Genomic DNA, 16,924 nt, shown 5'->3' with positions numbered 1-16,924 from the left:
AAAAGCTAAAAGCAAAGACACTTCTTTCTGACTCCCAGTCCAGACCTTTGGGGTAGTGGGGAAATGATAGGCTGGCAGTGATGGGGAAAAGGCTCTAGAGGTAAACGAAACTCACTGTGGTCTGCACATGGTATGCAGCAGGTCTTGAAAATCCCACGTCTTATGCATGGTAAGGTCACAAGAAGCCTAGGGTCAGGTAGGAGAGGTGACTGCAGGTAAGACTCTTGAAAATGTGACATATGGGCTCTGAGAGTGAGTACAGCAACCCAAAAGACAATTGAGACCGTACTCAGAGAACAAAGGAGAATTAGAAGACCTCAGAGCAACCGGCGAGGGGGAAGCCCAGAACACATAGTTGTGCTCATGTGGATTCAATACCTAGACCAAGAAGTAGTTCAAACAGAACAAGGGAACACTGCACGGTTTAAAATCAGGAAAGCTGTGTGTCAGGGTTGTATCCTTTCTCAGTACCTATGTAATCTGTTGTTGTTATTTTTGTTGTTATGTATTGTTGAATTTGAACCGACTCATAGCTGACTCTCCAGTGAGTTTTCAGAGACAGTGAATCACATGGGAGCAGGTTACTCATCTTATTTCCACAAAAGCTACAGATGGATTTGAACCACATGTCTCTGGGTTTTCAGTGCAACTTCTCACCACTAAACTACCAGGGCTACTATTCAATCTGTATGCTAAGCAAATCATTAGGGACCTTGTAGTATATGAAGAGAAATGCAGCATTAGGCTAGGAGGAAGACTCATCAACAAATTGCATTATGTAGATGACACAGCCTCGCTTGTTGAAAGTGAAGAGGACTTGAAGCACTCACTAAAAGATGATCAAGGACCACAGCCTTCAATATGGATTACATCAAAAAGACAAAAATCCTCACCACTGGACCAATAGATAATCTCATGATAGTTGGAAAAAAGATTGAAGTGGATCGACAATCAGCACCCTACTAACAGCAGCCGAGAAATTAAAAGACATGTCTCAGTGGGAAAAATCTGCTGTCAAAGACCTCGAAAAAAAAAAAAAGACCTCTCTGAAGTTCTAAATAGCAATGATGTCATTTTAAAGACTAAGGTGTACCTCATACAAGTCATGGTCTTTGAATTTGCTTCTTATACATCTGAATCCTAGACAATGAATAAGGAGGACAGAAGAATAGATGTCCTTTAATTGTGGTGTTGAAGAAGAGCACTGGATATCCCAGATTGCCAAAAGGACAGACATGTCTTGGAGAAGTGCAACCATGGGTGCTTCTCAGAGGCAAGGATGGGGAAATTTAATCTCACACACTTTGAGCGTATAGTTTGAGGGTGGGCAGTCCTTGGAACAAAGACATCCTTCTGATAAAGATATTGTTGTTAGGTGCCCTTGCGGCAAGTACAACCCACCACCACCCTATGAAAAACATACGAACTCTATTCTACCCTGGGCCATCCTTACCATTTCTGAAATACTTGAGCACATTGCTACAGTCACTGTGTCAACCCACCTGGTTGAGGGTCTTCCTCTTTTCTGCCAAACCTCCACCTTTCCAAGCATGATGTCCCCCTCAGGGAATAGCCACTCTTAGTAACATGCCTAAAGTATGTGAGATGAAATTTTGTCATCTTTGCCTCCCAGGAGAACTCTGGCTATACTTTTGCCAAGTCATACCTGGTTGTTCTTTTGGCAGTGCCATGAGATATCCAGAACTCTTCTCCAACACTGCAGCTCAAAGGTATCACTTCTTCCATCATTCTTATTCACTGACCAGCTCTCACAGGCATAGCAAGTGACTGAAAGGACCATGGCCTGAATCAGATGTACCTTAGTCCTCAAACTCCTCAATAATTTGAAGATGTCTCTGACTCCAGACTTTTCCAGTGCAATACATCTCCTGATGATACCAATACTGCTGATGATACCAATCAATACTGCTGATACCAAGGGGGTTGATTGTGGATTCAAGAAAGATGAAATTGTTGACAATTTCAGTCTTTTCTCCATCTATCATGCAGTTGCCTATTGATCAGTGGTGAGAATTTTTGTTTTCTTGAGGTTGAAGTGCAATCCAGACGAAAGGCTGTATGTATATTCTTTGATCTTCTGTAGCAAATGCTTCAAGTCCTCCTCACTTTCAGTAGGCCAGGTTGTTGTCATCTGCGTAATGCAAGCTGTTGATGAGTCTTCCTCCTATCCTGATGCTCCATTTCTCTTCCGAGTGTTCTTCTTCTGATCTTGATACCACAAAATTCTGAGTTTTCTTCTTCTGTTCTTGATTGTTCCTAGAAACAAGCTGCTCAACTAATTTGCTCAGTATACAGAGTGAGCAAGTATGGAGAGAAGCTAAAGCCCTGATTCACACCTTTCTTAATTGTAAACCATCTAGTGTCCCCTTGTTCTGTTCACTTAGCAGCCTCTTGCTCTAGGTATAAACTTCATATGAGCATAATTAAGTGTTCTGGGATTCCTATTCTCAATGCTATCTGTAATTTTTATGATCCACACAGTCAAATGCTTCTGCACAGACAATAAACACAAATATACATTCATCTAGTATTCTTTGGTTTCATCTGACAGCAATGATAGCCCTGGTGCCACGGCCTCTGCTAAATCCAGCTTGAACTTCTGGTCGTTCTCTGTGTATTAGGAAAGGTATAGGGTTAGTGAAAGAGAAGAAGCTCCTTAACAAGATGGATTGATACAATGTCTGTAATAACAAACTTGCGCATGTCAAAGATTGTTAGGGGCGAGCTCTGGTGGCCTAGTGGCAAGAAGCTGCAACTGCAAACTCGGAGATACATGGTTCGAATCCACCAGATGCTCTGCTGGAGAAGGAGGAACAATCTCCTCCTGTACCAGTCAGATCCGATTTGACGGTACACACACACACACACACACAATAACAAAATAAATTAAAAAAATTTATATTAAAAAAAGATGGTGAAACTTTATAAAAAAAAAGATTGTTAAGATGGCACAGGTTCAGATCTGGTGTCCATAGGGTCGCTGTGAGTTCTGCTCAACTTGTTGGCTCCTAACAACACCACATTTTGGGGGACTGACATGATTGTGCTATTTTTAAATACATTTGGGGCTAGGTTATTTAGAGCTGACTGGACATGGGAAGCAGTGTGGCATGGAAAAAGAAGTAAGTAGTGGAGAGCCAGATGAACTGAGCTTAACCATGGGTTCTTCAGTTAGGTCTCGGAGACCTCGGGCAAGTCATATCTCTGGCCTCGGTTGCTCATTCAGTGGCTATGAAATCAGAATAAGGAATCTGGTGAGATTCCACTTACTATTTGGAGGACTTCCTCCCACACTGTTCTGGTAGCTGAGGGAAAAATTGGAGACAGAGTCACCTCTGCAGGTGGCGTTCCAGGGAGAGGCTACTGGAGCCTGTGGTCTCATTCCTGGCCTTGCCAGTTGAAGAAGTCAGTTGGATCTATGGGCACATAGAGAATGAAGCAGTAGGGACTCAGCCAAGTTCACAAGAGTCTCATGGAGTTTTAAGTCTCACCAGCTGTTCTGTTGGGGTCTGTTGCTGTTAGTTGGCACTGAGAAGATACCTCTGACTCCTGGTGACTCAATTCACAATGATCTTGTAACATCCCCGTTAGGATGCTAGGATTTCAGGTAGGACTGCTGCTACTATCCACAGATTCTGTGCTTTGAAAGTTGTTTATTTTTGTTGATTTATATATACCTATCTATTTTGTTGAGATATATACATATCTATTTTGTTGAGAGATACACACACCCACATGCCGTAGAGTTTTCATTGATTGATTTTTTTCAGAAGCAGCTCTCAAGCTTTCTTCACTAGGTTGTCCTGGTCTGGAAGTTTCACTGCAGCCTGTTCAGCATCACAATAAAATGAAAATACAAGTTTCCACTGAGAGATTGGAGCAGCTGTGCATGAGGTGGATTAGCCTGGAATTGAACTTGATTCTCCTGCATGAAAGGCAAGAATTCTACCACTGAATCACCAATGTTTCCCAACTTGGAGTCTGTTATTGCTTTAGTTAGGTGTCATTGAATCAGCTCTGACTTGGTGGTTTTATGTGTAACATAACCTTTCCTAGTCCTGTGTCATACACTTGATTGGTGATATGTTGGGTTCAGCGTTCTGGCTATGTGTCTCTCCATCTCTGTGATGATTTCTTTTGTCTTCTCTGGTCCTCTACGTTACCAAGTATGATCTCCTTTTTTTTTAGGAATTGGTCTTTTCATGGGGGCATAATAGGTTAAATGTCGGGCTGTTATTCAAAAGTTTGATGGCTTGAATTCACCATGTCAGGACAAAGATGACCAGTCTCTTCCCGTTCAGAGGTACAGCCTTGGGAGCCAATGGGAGGTTACCTTGAGTTGAAACTGATGTCATGATGCCCTGAGTTGTCTTTTGGGTTTCTTTTTTAGAGGGAAAGTAGAAGAAAACAAAGGCTTTCTTGTTTACTCTGCTTCTTTGGAAGCTCACCTGACACCTTAGCACCTCTATCAGCATGGGGAAGAACAAGGTATGGTTTTCCCACATTTAACAACTCAAAGATGGCACCTTGTGATGTTCTAGTGATATGGGCCTAGGTGTGGGGCTTCATCCACCACCTTGGGGATTGATATGGGCGCAATATATCAGGCAAATGCCATGGATTTCAGAACTCCTACAAGTCAACTGGAGGGAAGGAAAACTATTTGAGGACAAATGAACCACATATAATTGCCTAATGACACAATTTATTAGGTAAAGATGTGTCCAGGAGAACAGCAGGCAAGAAATAGAAACTAGGCTGACTTTGAGTCAGAATCCTCAGGGATTAAGTGTGCAGCCTGAAATAGAAACCTAATTCTTGCTGAAGATACCCTAACAGCATAGAACATGATGCAGAGATGGGATTTCCAGCCCAGCCTTTGGGCTTTAGGAAACTAGACACAAGGAAGCAAAACCCCTATCAGTGAGCATTGCCTTGAAGCAAAGGCAAACAGATGGCCTCTTTGGCCAATGTCGTCAGCTAGTAAATCTGAGGTGACATTTAGTATTTTTTGAAGATCAGAGGCTCTGGGCTTCAGCTAAACTGTAGTCTCAGCAATCAGTCCAAATCTGGCTTTTTTGGCTGGACTCCAAGCAGGTCTCACCACTCTGTCGCCATGTGGTTGCTTTAGACAGTCCAGTCCACTAGACAATTGAACAAGTTACAGTTTCACATCAGTGATAACCTAACTCCCAGGAAGGAACCCAGGCAACTCGGCTGTTAAAGCATTAGTCTGCTAACCAAAAGGTTGGTGGTTCAAACCTACAGCTACTATGTGGGAAACCGAGTTGGTTTTTTGCTTCCATAAAGATTGTTGCTGTAGGGTGCCATTGAGTGGCATCCTCTTCATCTCTGACACACTTGCACCCATTGCTGCAGTCACTGTGTCACTTCCTCTTGTTGAGGGTCTTCCTCTCTTTCACTGACCCTCCAACTTCCTTCTCTATGGAATATCCTCTCCTAGCAACACGCCTAAAGTATGAGAGATGAAGCTTTGCCGTCCTTGCCTCCAAGGAGCACTCTGGCTGCACCTTCTCAAGACCTATTTGTTTATTATTTTGGCATGTTATTTGGGTTATTCAGTACTCTTCTCCAACATCACAGATCAAAGCTATCAATTCTTCTTCTTTATCCATATTCACTCTCCAGCTCTCAGCAGTGTAACAAGTAATTGAAAAGATCATAACCTGAATCAGGCACACCTTAGTCTTTAAACTGACATTATTGCTCCTCAATAATTTGGAGAAGTCACTGACAGCCAACTTGCGCAATGCAATGCATCTCCTGATCTCTTGACTGCTAGTACCAAGGGTGTGGATCTGAAATTTTGACAGTTTCAGTCATTTTCCCCTTGATCATGTTGTTACCTATTGGTCCGATGGTGAGAATTTTTATTTACCCGATGTTGAATAGTGTTTGATCTCCTGCAGTAAGTGTTTCGATCCTCTTCACTTTCAGCGAATGAGGTTGTGTCATCTGCACAATGCAAGCTGTTAATGAATCTTCCTCTGATAAAACATTCTTCTTCACAGAGTCCAGTTTCTAGAACTGATTTGGTCAGTATATGGATTGAATAGGTATGGAGACAGGATACAATCTGGACACACACCTTTTAAATTTTAAACCATGTCATGTTTCCTTGTTGTGTTTGGACAACAGCTTCTTGGTCTGTTGTTGTTGTTGTGTGCTGTTGAGACGCCTGTGACTCATAGTGACCCTATGGGCAACAGCCCTAAACCCTGCTTTATCCTGTGCCAATCTTACAGTTTCTAACACACCTACCCCAATTACTCCAGTCACTGAATCAATTCACCTCATACAGAGTATTCATTTCCTGCACTGTCCCTCCACCCTCCCAAGCATGACATCCTTCTCCAAGGACTGGTCCCTCCTTGCAACATGTCCAAAGTATGTCCGACGAAGCTTCAGAATCTTTGCCTCCAAGGAGCAGCCCGGCTTCACCCTCTCCAGGACAAACTTATTTGTTCTCTTAGAAGGGTATGGTATATTCAATACTCTTCTCCAACACCACTGCTCAAAAGCATCAACTCTCCTTCTATCCTCCCTAGTCGTTGTCCAGCTCTCTGATGCATAGCAAGTGATTGCAAAGACCATGGCCTGCATCAGGCGCACCTTAGTCTCCAGACTGACATCATTGCTCTTCAGTACTTTGCAGAGGTCCCTAACAGTAGACTCTCATCACAATATGTCTTTTAATTTCCTGGCTGCTGGTGCCAAGAGTGTAGACTGTGGTGCAGTGGCAAGAAGCTGTGCTGCAATCCTGAAGGCATGTGGTTTGAGGCCACCACTAGCTGCTCTGCAGGAGAAGGATGGGTAATCTCCCCCTGTGCGATTAATTGCCTCTGAAAACCAGCTGGAGGGTCACCTATGGGTTGGTTCTGACATGATGGTAAACATTGTTCTTGGTGTAGATATAGGGTCTTTTGCATGAGCACACTTAAATGTTCTGGAACTCACATTCTTCACAATGTTAGCCATAACTTGTTATGATCCACACAGCCAAATGCCTTTGCATAGGCAGTAAAGCTTAGACATTCTTCTGGTACTCTCTGCTTTCATTCAGGATCCATCTGACATCGGCAATGATATCCCTGGTGTGCTATGGCCTCTTCTAAGCCAGGCTTGAACTTCTGGCAGTTTTCTATCAATATACTATTTTAGCCATTTTTAGATTACCTTCAGCAATATTTTGCTTGCTTATAATATTAATGATTACTGTTGTTATGTGCCTTCGAGTCACCTGCAACTCATAGCCACCATATGTACAGCAGCTCTAAAGCCTGCCCTGTCCTGAGCCAGTCTCACTAATTCCAACACACCAACCCCCATTTCCCTAGTTACTATATCAATCTATCTCATCTGGGGTCGATTTTTTTATAATTTCCACATTCTGTTGAATTACTTTTCATTGGAATGAGAACCAATATGGGTCTCTTCCGGTTAGTTGGGCAGGCAGTTTTCCTCTAAATTTTCTGGCAAAGACTACTTCATTTAGTTGAAATATGTCAATTCCTATCTCAATGATTTCTGAGACCTTATTTTTGTCAATGCCTTCAGTACAACTTCAACTGCTTACTTCATTATCATTGGCTCTTGGTCATATGGTCCTTCCTGAAATATTTCTGTGTCGATCAATTATTTTTTGGCATGTAATTCTGTGTATCCTTTCCACTTCAGGTTTTCAAATAAAATTTTCATTTTATATTGGTTTACTTGAAAAGTTCACATACATTGTTTACCACCCCCATCTTCTTTTGATGTTTCCTGAATTATTCAAAATTTTGCCCATCTCATCTCTTAGCATTACAATTTGAAGTTGAATTTGTTCTTGAGTTTGTTCAGCTTGAGAAAGAACTGAATGAATTTGGGCTGGAAAGATTATGATTTGGAAACCCTATGGACAGATGCTACTCTGTGCTATATGCTTCTAGGAGATAGCCCAGAGGCAATAGCCTGAGTTTTAAGTGAATACCTTAGAAATCTCCAAAACAGTAAGCACGATGTTTATTCTTGTGTCTTATCTCCACCTTTGTATCCTGTTTACTAGCATCTGCAAAGAACTGGAGTCAGAAAATCCAAAGGGTGGAACTCACTCCACATTTCTTAAGCTGAGGGAACTGAAGAACAAATTCAAGCCCCGAGTTGCAATATTTAAGGATGCTATGGGCAGAATGTTGAATGATCCAGGAAGCATCAAAAGAAGATGGAAGGAATAGACAGAGTCACTGTACCAAAAAGAATTGGCTGACACAGAAGAATTTCAGGAAACAGCATATGATCAAGAAGCAATGGTGATGAAGGAGGAAGTTCAAGCTGCTCTGAAGGAATTGGCAAAAGATAAAGCCCCAGGAATTGATGGAATACCAAATAAGATAGTTCAGCAAACAGATACAGCCCTGAACGTGCTCACTAGGTTGTGCCAAGAAATCTGGAGGACAACTACCTGGCCAACTGACTGGAAGAGATCCATATTTATTTCCATTCCAAAAAAAGGTGATCCAACAGAGTGTGGAAATTATAGAACAATATCAGTAATATCTCATGCAAACGGATCTTCAGATCCTACTGAAGATTTAAAAAAAAAAATTGAACAGTATATTGACAAAGAACTGCCAGATGTGCAAGCAGGATTTAGAAGAGGATGTGGCATTAGGGGGCGTTATAGCCAATGTCAGAACAAGCTTAGCTGAAAGCAGAGAGTACTAGAAAAATGTTTATCTGTGTTTCATTGACTATACAAAGTCATTTGACTGTGTGGATCACAACAAATTGTGGCAAACCTTGTGAAAAATGGGAATCTCAGAACAAATGATTGTGCTTATGTGAGACTTATACTTGGTGGCCGAGTGGCAAGAAGCTGAGCTGCAATCCCAAAGGCATGCAGTTCGAGGCCACTAGCTGCTCCGCGGGAGAAGGATGAGCAATCTCCTCCTGTGCAATTAATTGCCTCTTAAAACCCGCCAGAGGGTCAGCTATGCGTCACTTCCCACTCTCTATGGTACACAACAACAATACTTGACCAGGAAGCATTCGTCAGAGCAGAGCAAGGAAACACTGCATGGTTCAAAATCAGAAAAGGTGCACATTAGGAATGCATCCTATCTCCATACCTTTTCTTTCTTTCTTTTTATTTTATTTTCTCTCTCTTTTTTTCCTAGATTTTAATGAAAATTTATAAAGAACTTGGATTTCCATTCATTGTTGCACATTTTTCTCCCTGACCCTCCCCCCCCCCAATTAACTTTTTTCTTTGGAAAAAAGTTCTTTTATTGTTATAAGTCCTTCTCCCTGGCCACTTTACTATACAACTCTTATTCTGGACTCTTGTCATGCCAATAATACCTAATCATATATTCCTTTCATACACTTCTCTCCCTCATCTCTTTCAATGCCATGTACATCATTTATACCCTCTTTTCTTAGTTTCCCCAAGCTCCTATATCCATACCTTTTCAATTTATATTTGAAACAGATTATTCAGGAGACTGGACATTATGAGGATGAATGTGGCATCAGGATTGGAGGAAGACTCATCAACAACCTGCACTATGCAGATGACACAACCCTGCTGGATGAAACTGAGGAGGACGTGAGGCATTTGCTGAAGAAGATCTAGGACTGCAGCCTTCAATACGGATTGAAGCGTAACATCAAGAAGACAAAGATTCTTGCTACTGGCCCAATAGACAGCATCATGATAGACGGAGAAGAGATTGAGATTGTTAATAGTTTCACCTTACTTAGCTCCACAATCAACACTCTTGGTAGCAGCAACCAGGAAATCAAAAGATGAATTGCATTGAGAAAGTTGGCTGTCAGGGACCTCTGATGAGTACTGAGAAGCAATGATGTCAGTCTGGAGACTAAGGTGCGCCTGATACAGGCCATGGTCTTTGCCATTACTTGCTATGCATCAGAAAGCTGGACAATGGCTAGGGATGATAGAAGGAGAATTGATGCCTTTGAGCTGTGGTGTTGGAGAAGAGTATTGAATATACCATGGACTGCCAAGAGAGCAAACAAGTCTGTCCTGGAGAGGGTGAAACCAGTCTGTTCCTTGGAGGCAAGGATATTGAAACTCTGTCTCACATACTTTGAGCATATTTCCAGCAGGGATCAGTTCTTGGAGAAGGATATCATGCTTGGTTGGGTGGAGGGCCAGTGTGGGAGAAGACCCTGGATGAGATGGGCTGACACAGTAACAATGGGAATAAGTGTGTTAGAGACAGTGAGACTGGCTCAGGGTAGGACAGGGTTTAGAGTTATTGTAACTGTAGGATCACTATGACTCACAATCAACTCAATGGCATATAACAGCCACCACATAGTAGCTTCTACCTCAGATGATAGATCCTGTGGCTACCAGTTCATACTACCTGCTGACAACAGCTACTCAACAAGTTCACTCTGTTTGCTGAATTCAGGAAAGACACCTTTTCTTCAGAGTGGCAGCATGTGTTTCAAGTGATAAATGATCAATGAATCCCCAGGAGATCTTTAAACGTAAGAGCTGACTATAAATGACACCACTTAGATGTGAAACCTGTATATACTTTCTCATTTTGCCTCACAACAGGCCTGCAAGATAAAGGATTATTCTCATTATATAAATAGAAAACCAAGGTTCAGGGAGGTTAAGTGGCCATCTAAAGCCATTTTCCCTGTTGATTGATGAACAGTCCTCTTTTGTCTTGGAGAGTTGTCTCATTTGACCTATTGGTGGGACTTTCAGCAAGATAAAAATGAGCTGGGAAAAGAGAAATGGACTCCCTGGCCACCCATATCTGACTTCTTCACCCTGGTGGCCGATGGACTGGCAGAAAGTACAGCTAGATGTTTCTTCCCTTTAATGTTGTGCACTGGTTAGATGATATTTTCCGTGGCTTTGTACGAATGTAAACGCTGAACAACGAAGAAGATTGAAGAAGTGATGCCTTTGAATTATGGTATTGGTGAGAAATATTGAATACACTGAAGACTGCCAGGAGAGCAAACAAGATTTGTCCTGGAAGACATGCAATCAGAATGCTCCTTAGAAGCAAGGAAGATGAGAATCTGTCTCCCGTCCTTCGGATGTGCTTATCAGGAGAAGCCGGTCCCTAGAGGAAGACATGAGGGTGGTAAATGAAAAGGCTAGAAATAAAGAGAAAGCTCCCGCAAAAACCACGGATTGACACAGTGGCCGTGACAATGGTCTCAAACATAACAATGATTATGAGGATGGTGGGGAGCCAGTAACGCTTCTGTTGTGCATAGAATGGCTCTGAGTTAGGATGGACTTGAAGCCACCAAATGCCACCACCACAGTACTCATTAGTGGCAGAACAGAGACCTAACTGACTCTGAAGCTCAAGGTTACTGTACCATCCTTTGGTCTAACCATTCACTGGCTGTCTACAGAGGTTTACATTTGTTCTTGGGAAGACCTTTGTCGATTGGCAATCAGGTCCTCGATTTAGTGCAGAGGAGTCCAGTGGGCGCTGGCTTGAAGCAGATTGGTTTGTTTCACTGAGGAATGGGATTCTGACTTGGCTCCCTCTATTGGTCTCAGGGAAATGTGGTCAGATCTTGTTGAGCCTCCTTTTTATTCTTTCTCTCACATTTTCAAGCTGCTTTGAAACCGCAATTTTGACTTCTGGCCAAAATCTCTGCATCACTGCATTCCACTGCTTCTGTCTTCATATCTCTTCCTCGTTCATTTGTAGGCGCCCTTGGGAGGGCATTTAGAGCCCACACAGATAACCTTGAATAGTCTCTCCAGTTCCGGATCTTAAACTGAACTGCAACTACAGAGTCTTTTGTGCTCAGTATTCTAACATATGTTCAGCTGTGGGGGATTAAGATAGGAATACTTTTGAGGAACTGTTATTCGCTTGACTGGCTTAGTGATAAGGGGTTGTGCTGCTTAACCTAAAGGTGGGTGATTCAAATCCACCCACTGGTCCATGGGACAGAGATGGACAATCTCCCCCCATGCAATTACTGCCTCTGAAAACCTGCTGGAGGGTCAGCTATGAGTTGTTTCCAACCAGACGGTACACAGTAACAACAACGTGAATGTGTTAGAAGAGGTATAGTTTCGATAAGACCTGCATTTCAGACCCCTACTGGGGAAAAGACAGACACCTTTCAACCTAAAGAAAAGGCCTATTTCCCCTGAAGTCCTTGAGAAGAATTGACACCTAATGGGGCAACGAGAGCAGAGCCCATGTGTGTCAGGACAGAGGAATGAAGAAAGGACTTGGATGGCATATCTCCTATCATATTTTGTTTCATAATACTCTAGAAAACACGAGAGAATGTCAAGAACATATTTACTTGAGCGTCTGGAAATAGCCAGCTGTTTGGTTTTCAAAGAAAGGTTGTCACAGTCTGGGTCATCTTCCAAGGAAACTGAAGGGCAGAGATGCAGAGTTAAGAGATGAGATCCAGCAAGTTTATCACACAAAAAGGGGAGTCTTGGCTTTTCTAGGGGGTTCAGAGACACACTGAGGCCTCCCCACCTTGGTTGGGCTTGTGCTTTCTGCCAAAAGTAGAGGGGGATTGCTGTAATATTTATTATCATGGTCAAGGTGTGGGGGACACCTTATACGCACACCTCAGGTCCTAGTCTCCTTATGAAGAGAATTCTTTCACTAACATCAGCATGAGAGCCATGTGTCTGTTAGTGCTACCGAAGTGTGAGCCTTTCCTGTGACTCTTACTTCCGTCCTGAACAAAGCTGGATGCACGTTCTTCTCTTCATCTTGTTCCAGAAGAGAATCTACTTCCATGCACAACTGTTAGTGCTGAGTCCTTTACTGAATGATTCTATAGCAAATGTGAAAGGGATTCTTATCACAACACCCACACGCACTGAGGTGATTGGTGCCTGGAAGAAGATATGTTCGGTCAGTCCTGTAGGAGAAGGTCCCAGTCTCTGAGCACTAAGATCTGTGACTTCACCGAGGATGAGACCGCAGAATTAAGGAGGCCTTCCAGCTGTTTGACTGAACAGGTGATGGAAAGCTCCTGGCCAGCCAGTGTGGAGATGGAATGAGAACCCCACGGACTCCGAGGTGCTCAAGGTCCTGGGAAACCCCAACGGTGCTGAACTGAATGTGAAGGTGCTGGATTCTGAGCACTTCCTGCACACGCTGCAGACTGCGGCCAAGAACAAGGAGCAGGGCACCTACGAGGACTATGCTGAAGGCCTTCCGGGGTTTGACAAGGAAGGGAATGTACTGTCATGGGCGCTGAAATCCAGCATGTCCTTGTCACGCGGGAGAAGATGACAGAGGAAGAAGTAGAGATGCTGGTGGCAGGGCATGAGGACAGCAGTGGATGTATAAGCCATGAAGAGCTCGTCCCTGCGGTCCTGAATGTCTGAGGGCAGCCCTTCCCGTGTCCCCAGAGCCCCGTGCCCTCTCCTGTGTGTGAGACTGTCCCTGAGAGCCTTCTTGGCCAGCATAGTCCCTTTCCCAGCTTGTGTCTCTTGGATGATACTTGCTAGCAGTAGTAACCAAATAAACTTTGCTGTCTATACCCAGAAAAGAAAAAAAAGAAAAAGAAAAAGAGATGTTCAAGTCCTGGGACCTGGAATGTGACTTCATTTAGGAAAAGGAAAAAAAAAATAACCTGTGCAGATGTAAAGAAGTTAAGGATCTCAAGATGAGATCGAAGTGTTGGACCTTAAATCCAGTGATAAGTGACCTTTACCAGAAAGCAAGGGCTTCTGGTGGCCTAGTGGCAAGAAGCTGCATTGCAGTACCAGAGGTGTGTGGTTTGAATCCACCAGACGCTCTGCTGGAGAAGGATTTGACAGTGTACACACACACACACACACACACACACACACACACGAATAAAATAAAAAGAAAAAAGAAAACAAGGGCTTTGAGACACACGGAAGAAAAGTCCATGTGAAAATGCAGGGCAAAGACTGGAGCTTTGTAGCCGGAAAGCAAGAAATGCCAGAAGTCCCTAGAAACTGACGAGGCAACGAGGGCTTTTTCTCTAGAGCTTCCAGAGGGGGTGTGGCTCTACCCCCGTCCCAGTTTGGGACTTCTGGCTTCCAGAAATCTGGGAGAATAAGTTTCTTTTGTTTGTTTCTTAATTACACTTATTTGTCACGGCAGCCACTGCACGTGAAGACTCCAGAGTAGACATTGGGAACGTTCCTGCCAGTTATGTCTGTTCTTTCTCAAAGGCCCCTCCATGCGCTCATTCGCGCCCCGGGGATCCCTTGCCTCGCTCACTCTCCTCACACGGTTCCTAGAGCTTCTCTAAACCAGACGTGCTTGCCTGGGAGCGCGGCCTGCGTTGGGGCCACAGCCTCCAAAGGCAGCCCAGAGCGGTTGTCTCAGCACTGCTCAGCTCTGCCCCCTGGTCTCATTCATCGTGATATAGAGCCCTTTGGTGTGGTTGAATGCTTCCTTTCCTGCTGGGGTCCATCTGTCCCTTTGCACTGCTGGTAAGGGACCACACCTGTAAGCAGAATGATTACTGAAGAGAGAAACTTCCTCACCAGCCACTCAGACGGAGAGTAACCAAACCACAGGGTGCCTGGGACCTTCCCTGATTGCCTGTGTCTGGATGTGGGAGGTGGACTATTCCCGCCCTTGACGAACAAGAAAAGGCGGGAGGAAAGGAAGATGCTGCGTACTGGATGATGCCATTGAGGCATAGGCAGAGGGTGGCAGTAGTCCTAGGTGCCTGTGAGTCAGTTATGACTCATAGTGACCGTATGAACAGACCTGAGCCCTGGTCTGTCCCGTGCCATTCTCCTAATGTCTGACACATTGCTGCAGTCACTGTGTATTCACCCCATCTTGGTGAGACTCTTCCTCTCTTTCGCAGAGAACTTCCAAACTCACGTCACGGAAGTGCGACGTTGGAGGCCAAGGGCACCGGTCCAGGTCATCATAGTGTGTACTGAAGGTCACCACTGCCCACCACCTTCACCCTAGCCACCTAGTGGAGCTCAGTGGGGTACTCAAAGCAGAGGCACCAGGCTGGCACCAGGCTGGACAAAGAGACACAGATTGGGGACGGGGGGTGCAGTTCGGCCTTGGCCAGACAAGGTGAATAAAGAAAAGAGTCCCGGTCAAGGATCAGCACCCCAGTCTCTCTAACCCCTCCCTGGTTTCGCACCTGTACCCTCGTTCTTGTTACAAGCATCTTTTGGAGTACTGACTGTGGCTGAGGGGGCTCTGTGCAGCGGGAGGAAGACAGGGGTGAGCTGTGAAGCCGTTCTGAGTCAATGTCAATGAGCTTGAGACTTTGTTTTTCCATGTAACTGATCAGTTGTAGAAATAGTAGTCACAGTTCCCAAGGGAGTGAAATGACAATGGTGACAGATGGAACAGAAAACAACCAGCGAGATTATGAAATTCCTGGCTTCCCCCAGAAGCCCTCTATCAAGTGGATCCCACAGGGATATGCAGTATATCATGTGTTTACTAATTCCTTGGAGAAAAATGTTTTTGTAAAGACAGTGTTGCATTTATTTCTTTAAAATAGAAAGTACTATGGCAACTGAAGTCATGATTTGTGATAACCTAGTATCTGTGACTATTCAGATTAAAAAACACCATACAATAAAAATAGACTAAGAATTATAAGGAGTGCTGTGATGCATTTATATCTCTCTATATATTATATATAATTATATCTTATATATAATATACAATATATAGTATATACAATTGTTATTGTTCTTGTGGACCATAGAGTCAGAACTGACCCATAGCTGAGTCTTTAGTGGGTTTTCAGAAACAGTTAATCACGTGAGAGGAGACTTCCCATCCTCTCGAGAAGCAGCTGGTGACCTCCCTCTCTCCCTCTTCTTTCTTTTTCTTTCTTTCTCTCTTTCTCTTTCTCTCTTTCTCTCTCTCTCTCTTTCTCTCTCTCTCTTTCTCTTTCTCTCTCTCTCTCTTTCTTTCTCTTTTCCTTCCTTCCTTCCTTCCTTCCTTCCTTCCTTCCTTCCTTCCTTCCTTCCTTCCTTCCTTTTGCCAGACTCTGGGACTTGATTTCTTCAGTATATCAACATATGGATGGATATTTTTTGAAATTTTCATTATTAATTTGCATACAATAATTTGTTTACATTGTGTTCATGAATATGCATTGTTGGGGTTAAGGTTGGATTGTTGTTTTGTTAGTTATTTTCCTCCTCCCTCCCACTCCGCAGCTTCATGCACCTTCCCCTCTCACCCTCAGTCTTCCAGTCCCTTCCCGTCCCTCTTTGGATATTAATACAAAAGCTACATAAGACCGTCATTGTGATAACAGAAGGATAACCAGGAAGATGTGGATGGATACCCTTTGCCTTTAGACAGGGAATGAGCGAGTGAATTTTCAACAGAAAAGAAATCTGTGTGCATATTCTGGGGTTGTGGGTAGTAGTATCAGTTTTACAACAGCTGAAGAAGCTATGTGGAAAGTCTATAAAATGCTGTTTTAAACAAAATTCTACCTTGTGTCTTTCCAAAACCTCTCATGGATGGATAGATAGATAGATAGATAGATAGATAGATAGATGTAGGAGTAACTGAATAAATGATGGGTTTGCCTCAAAATACTTGTACTTGGATTTTGCTAGGCTTCAGCTCCTTTCCTGGCTTGAGCTGAGTTGAAGAGTTTCAGGTCACAAGAATACAGTTGTGGGCAAAGGCTTTGCAGTGCGAGTGTGGACAGACATCGGGTTCGGGTTCTGTGAATTTAAACCTATGCAGAAGACTTTCTGGATATATATGTGAATGTCACCTTGTTTGGAAATGGGACCTCTGAAGATATTATCTGTCGAGTTGACAGGTCATAGTGGAGTAGGATGGGTCCTAATCCCATCTAAGTAGGGTCTTTATCAAAGAGGAGCAGAGACACAAACAGACCCGCCACCCTG

The 16,924-nt window shown here is 43.5% G+C and overlaps 1 protein-coding gene and 1 pseudogene across 1 annotated transcript in view; one reads left to right on the top strand and one right to left on the bottom strand.

Annotated features, from left to right (window-relative positions):
- LOC102848743 (histone-lysine N-methyltransferase EHMT2-like) overlaps positions 1-12,815 on the bottom strand; it is a 79,739-nt gene extending 66,924 nt beyond the window's left edge. Inside the window, exons 1-2 of the mRNA XM_006881911.1 lie at positions 12,747-12,815; positions 3,355-3,437 (exon numbers count right to left, since the gene is read on the bottom strand). Coding sequence (XP_006881973.1) covers positions 3,355-3,437; positions 12,747-12,815 — 152 coding nt within the window. The remainder of the gene's footprint in view (positions 1-3,354; positions 3,438-12,746) is intronic.
- A 110-nt stretch (positions 12,816-12,925) lies between these two features.
- LOC102848333 lies at positions 12,926-13,411 on the top strand (annotated as a pseudogene).
- The last annotated feature ends 3,513 nt before the right edge of the window (positions 13,412-16,924 follow it).

Source organism: Elephantulus edwardii, unplaced genomic scaffold (assembly GCF_000299155.1).
Source record: "Elephantulus edwardii isolate Elephantulus edwardi_28Jun2011 unplaced genomic scaffold, EleEdw1.0 scaffold00016, whole genome shotgun sequence".
Classification (NCBI taxonomy): Eukaryota; Metazoa; Chordata; class Mammalia; order Macroscelidea; family Macroscelididae; genus Elephantulus; species Elephantulus edwardii.
The sequence above is the reverse complement of the archived record's forward strand: the minus strand, read 5'-3'. Positions and strand labels throughout refer to the sequence as shown.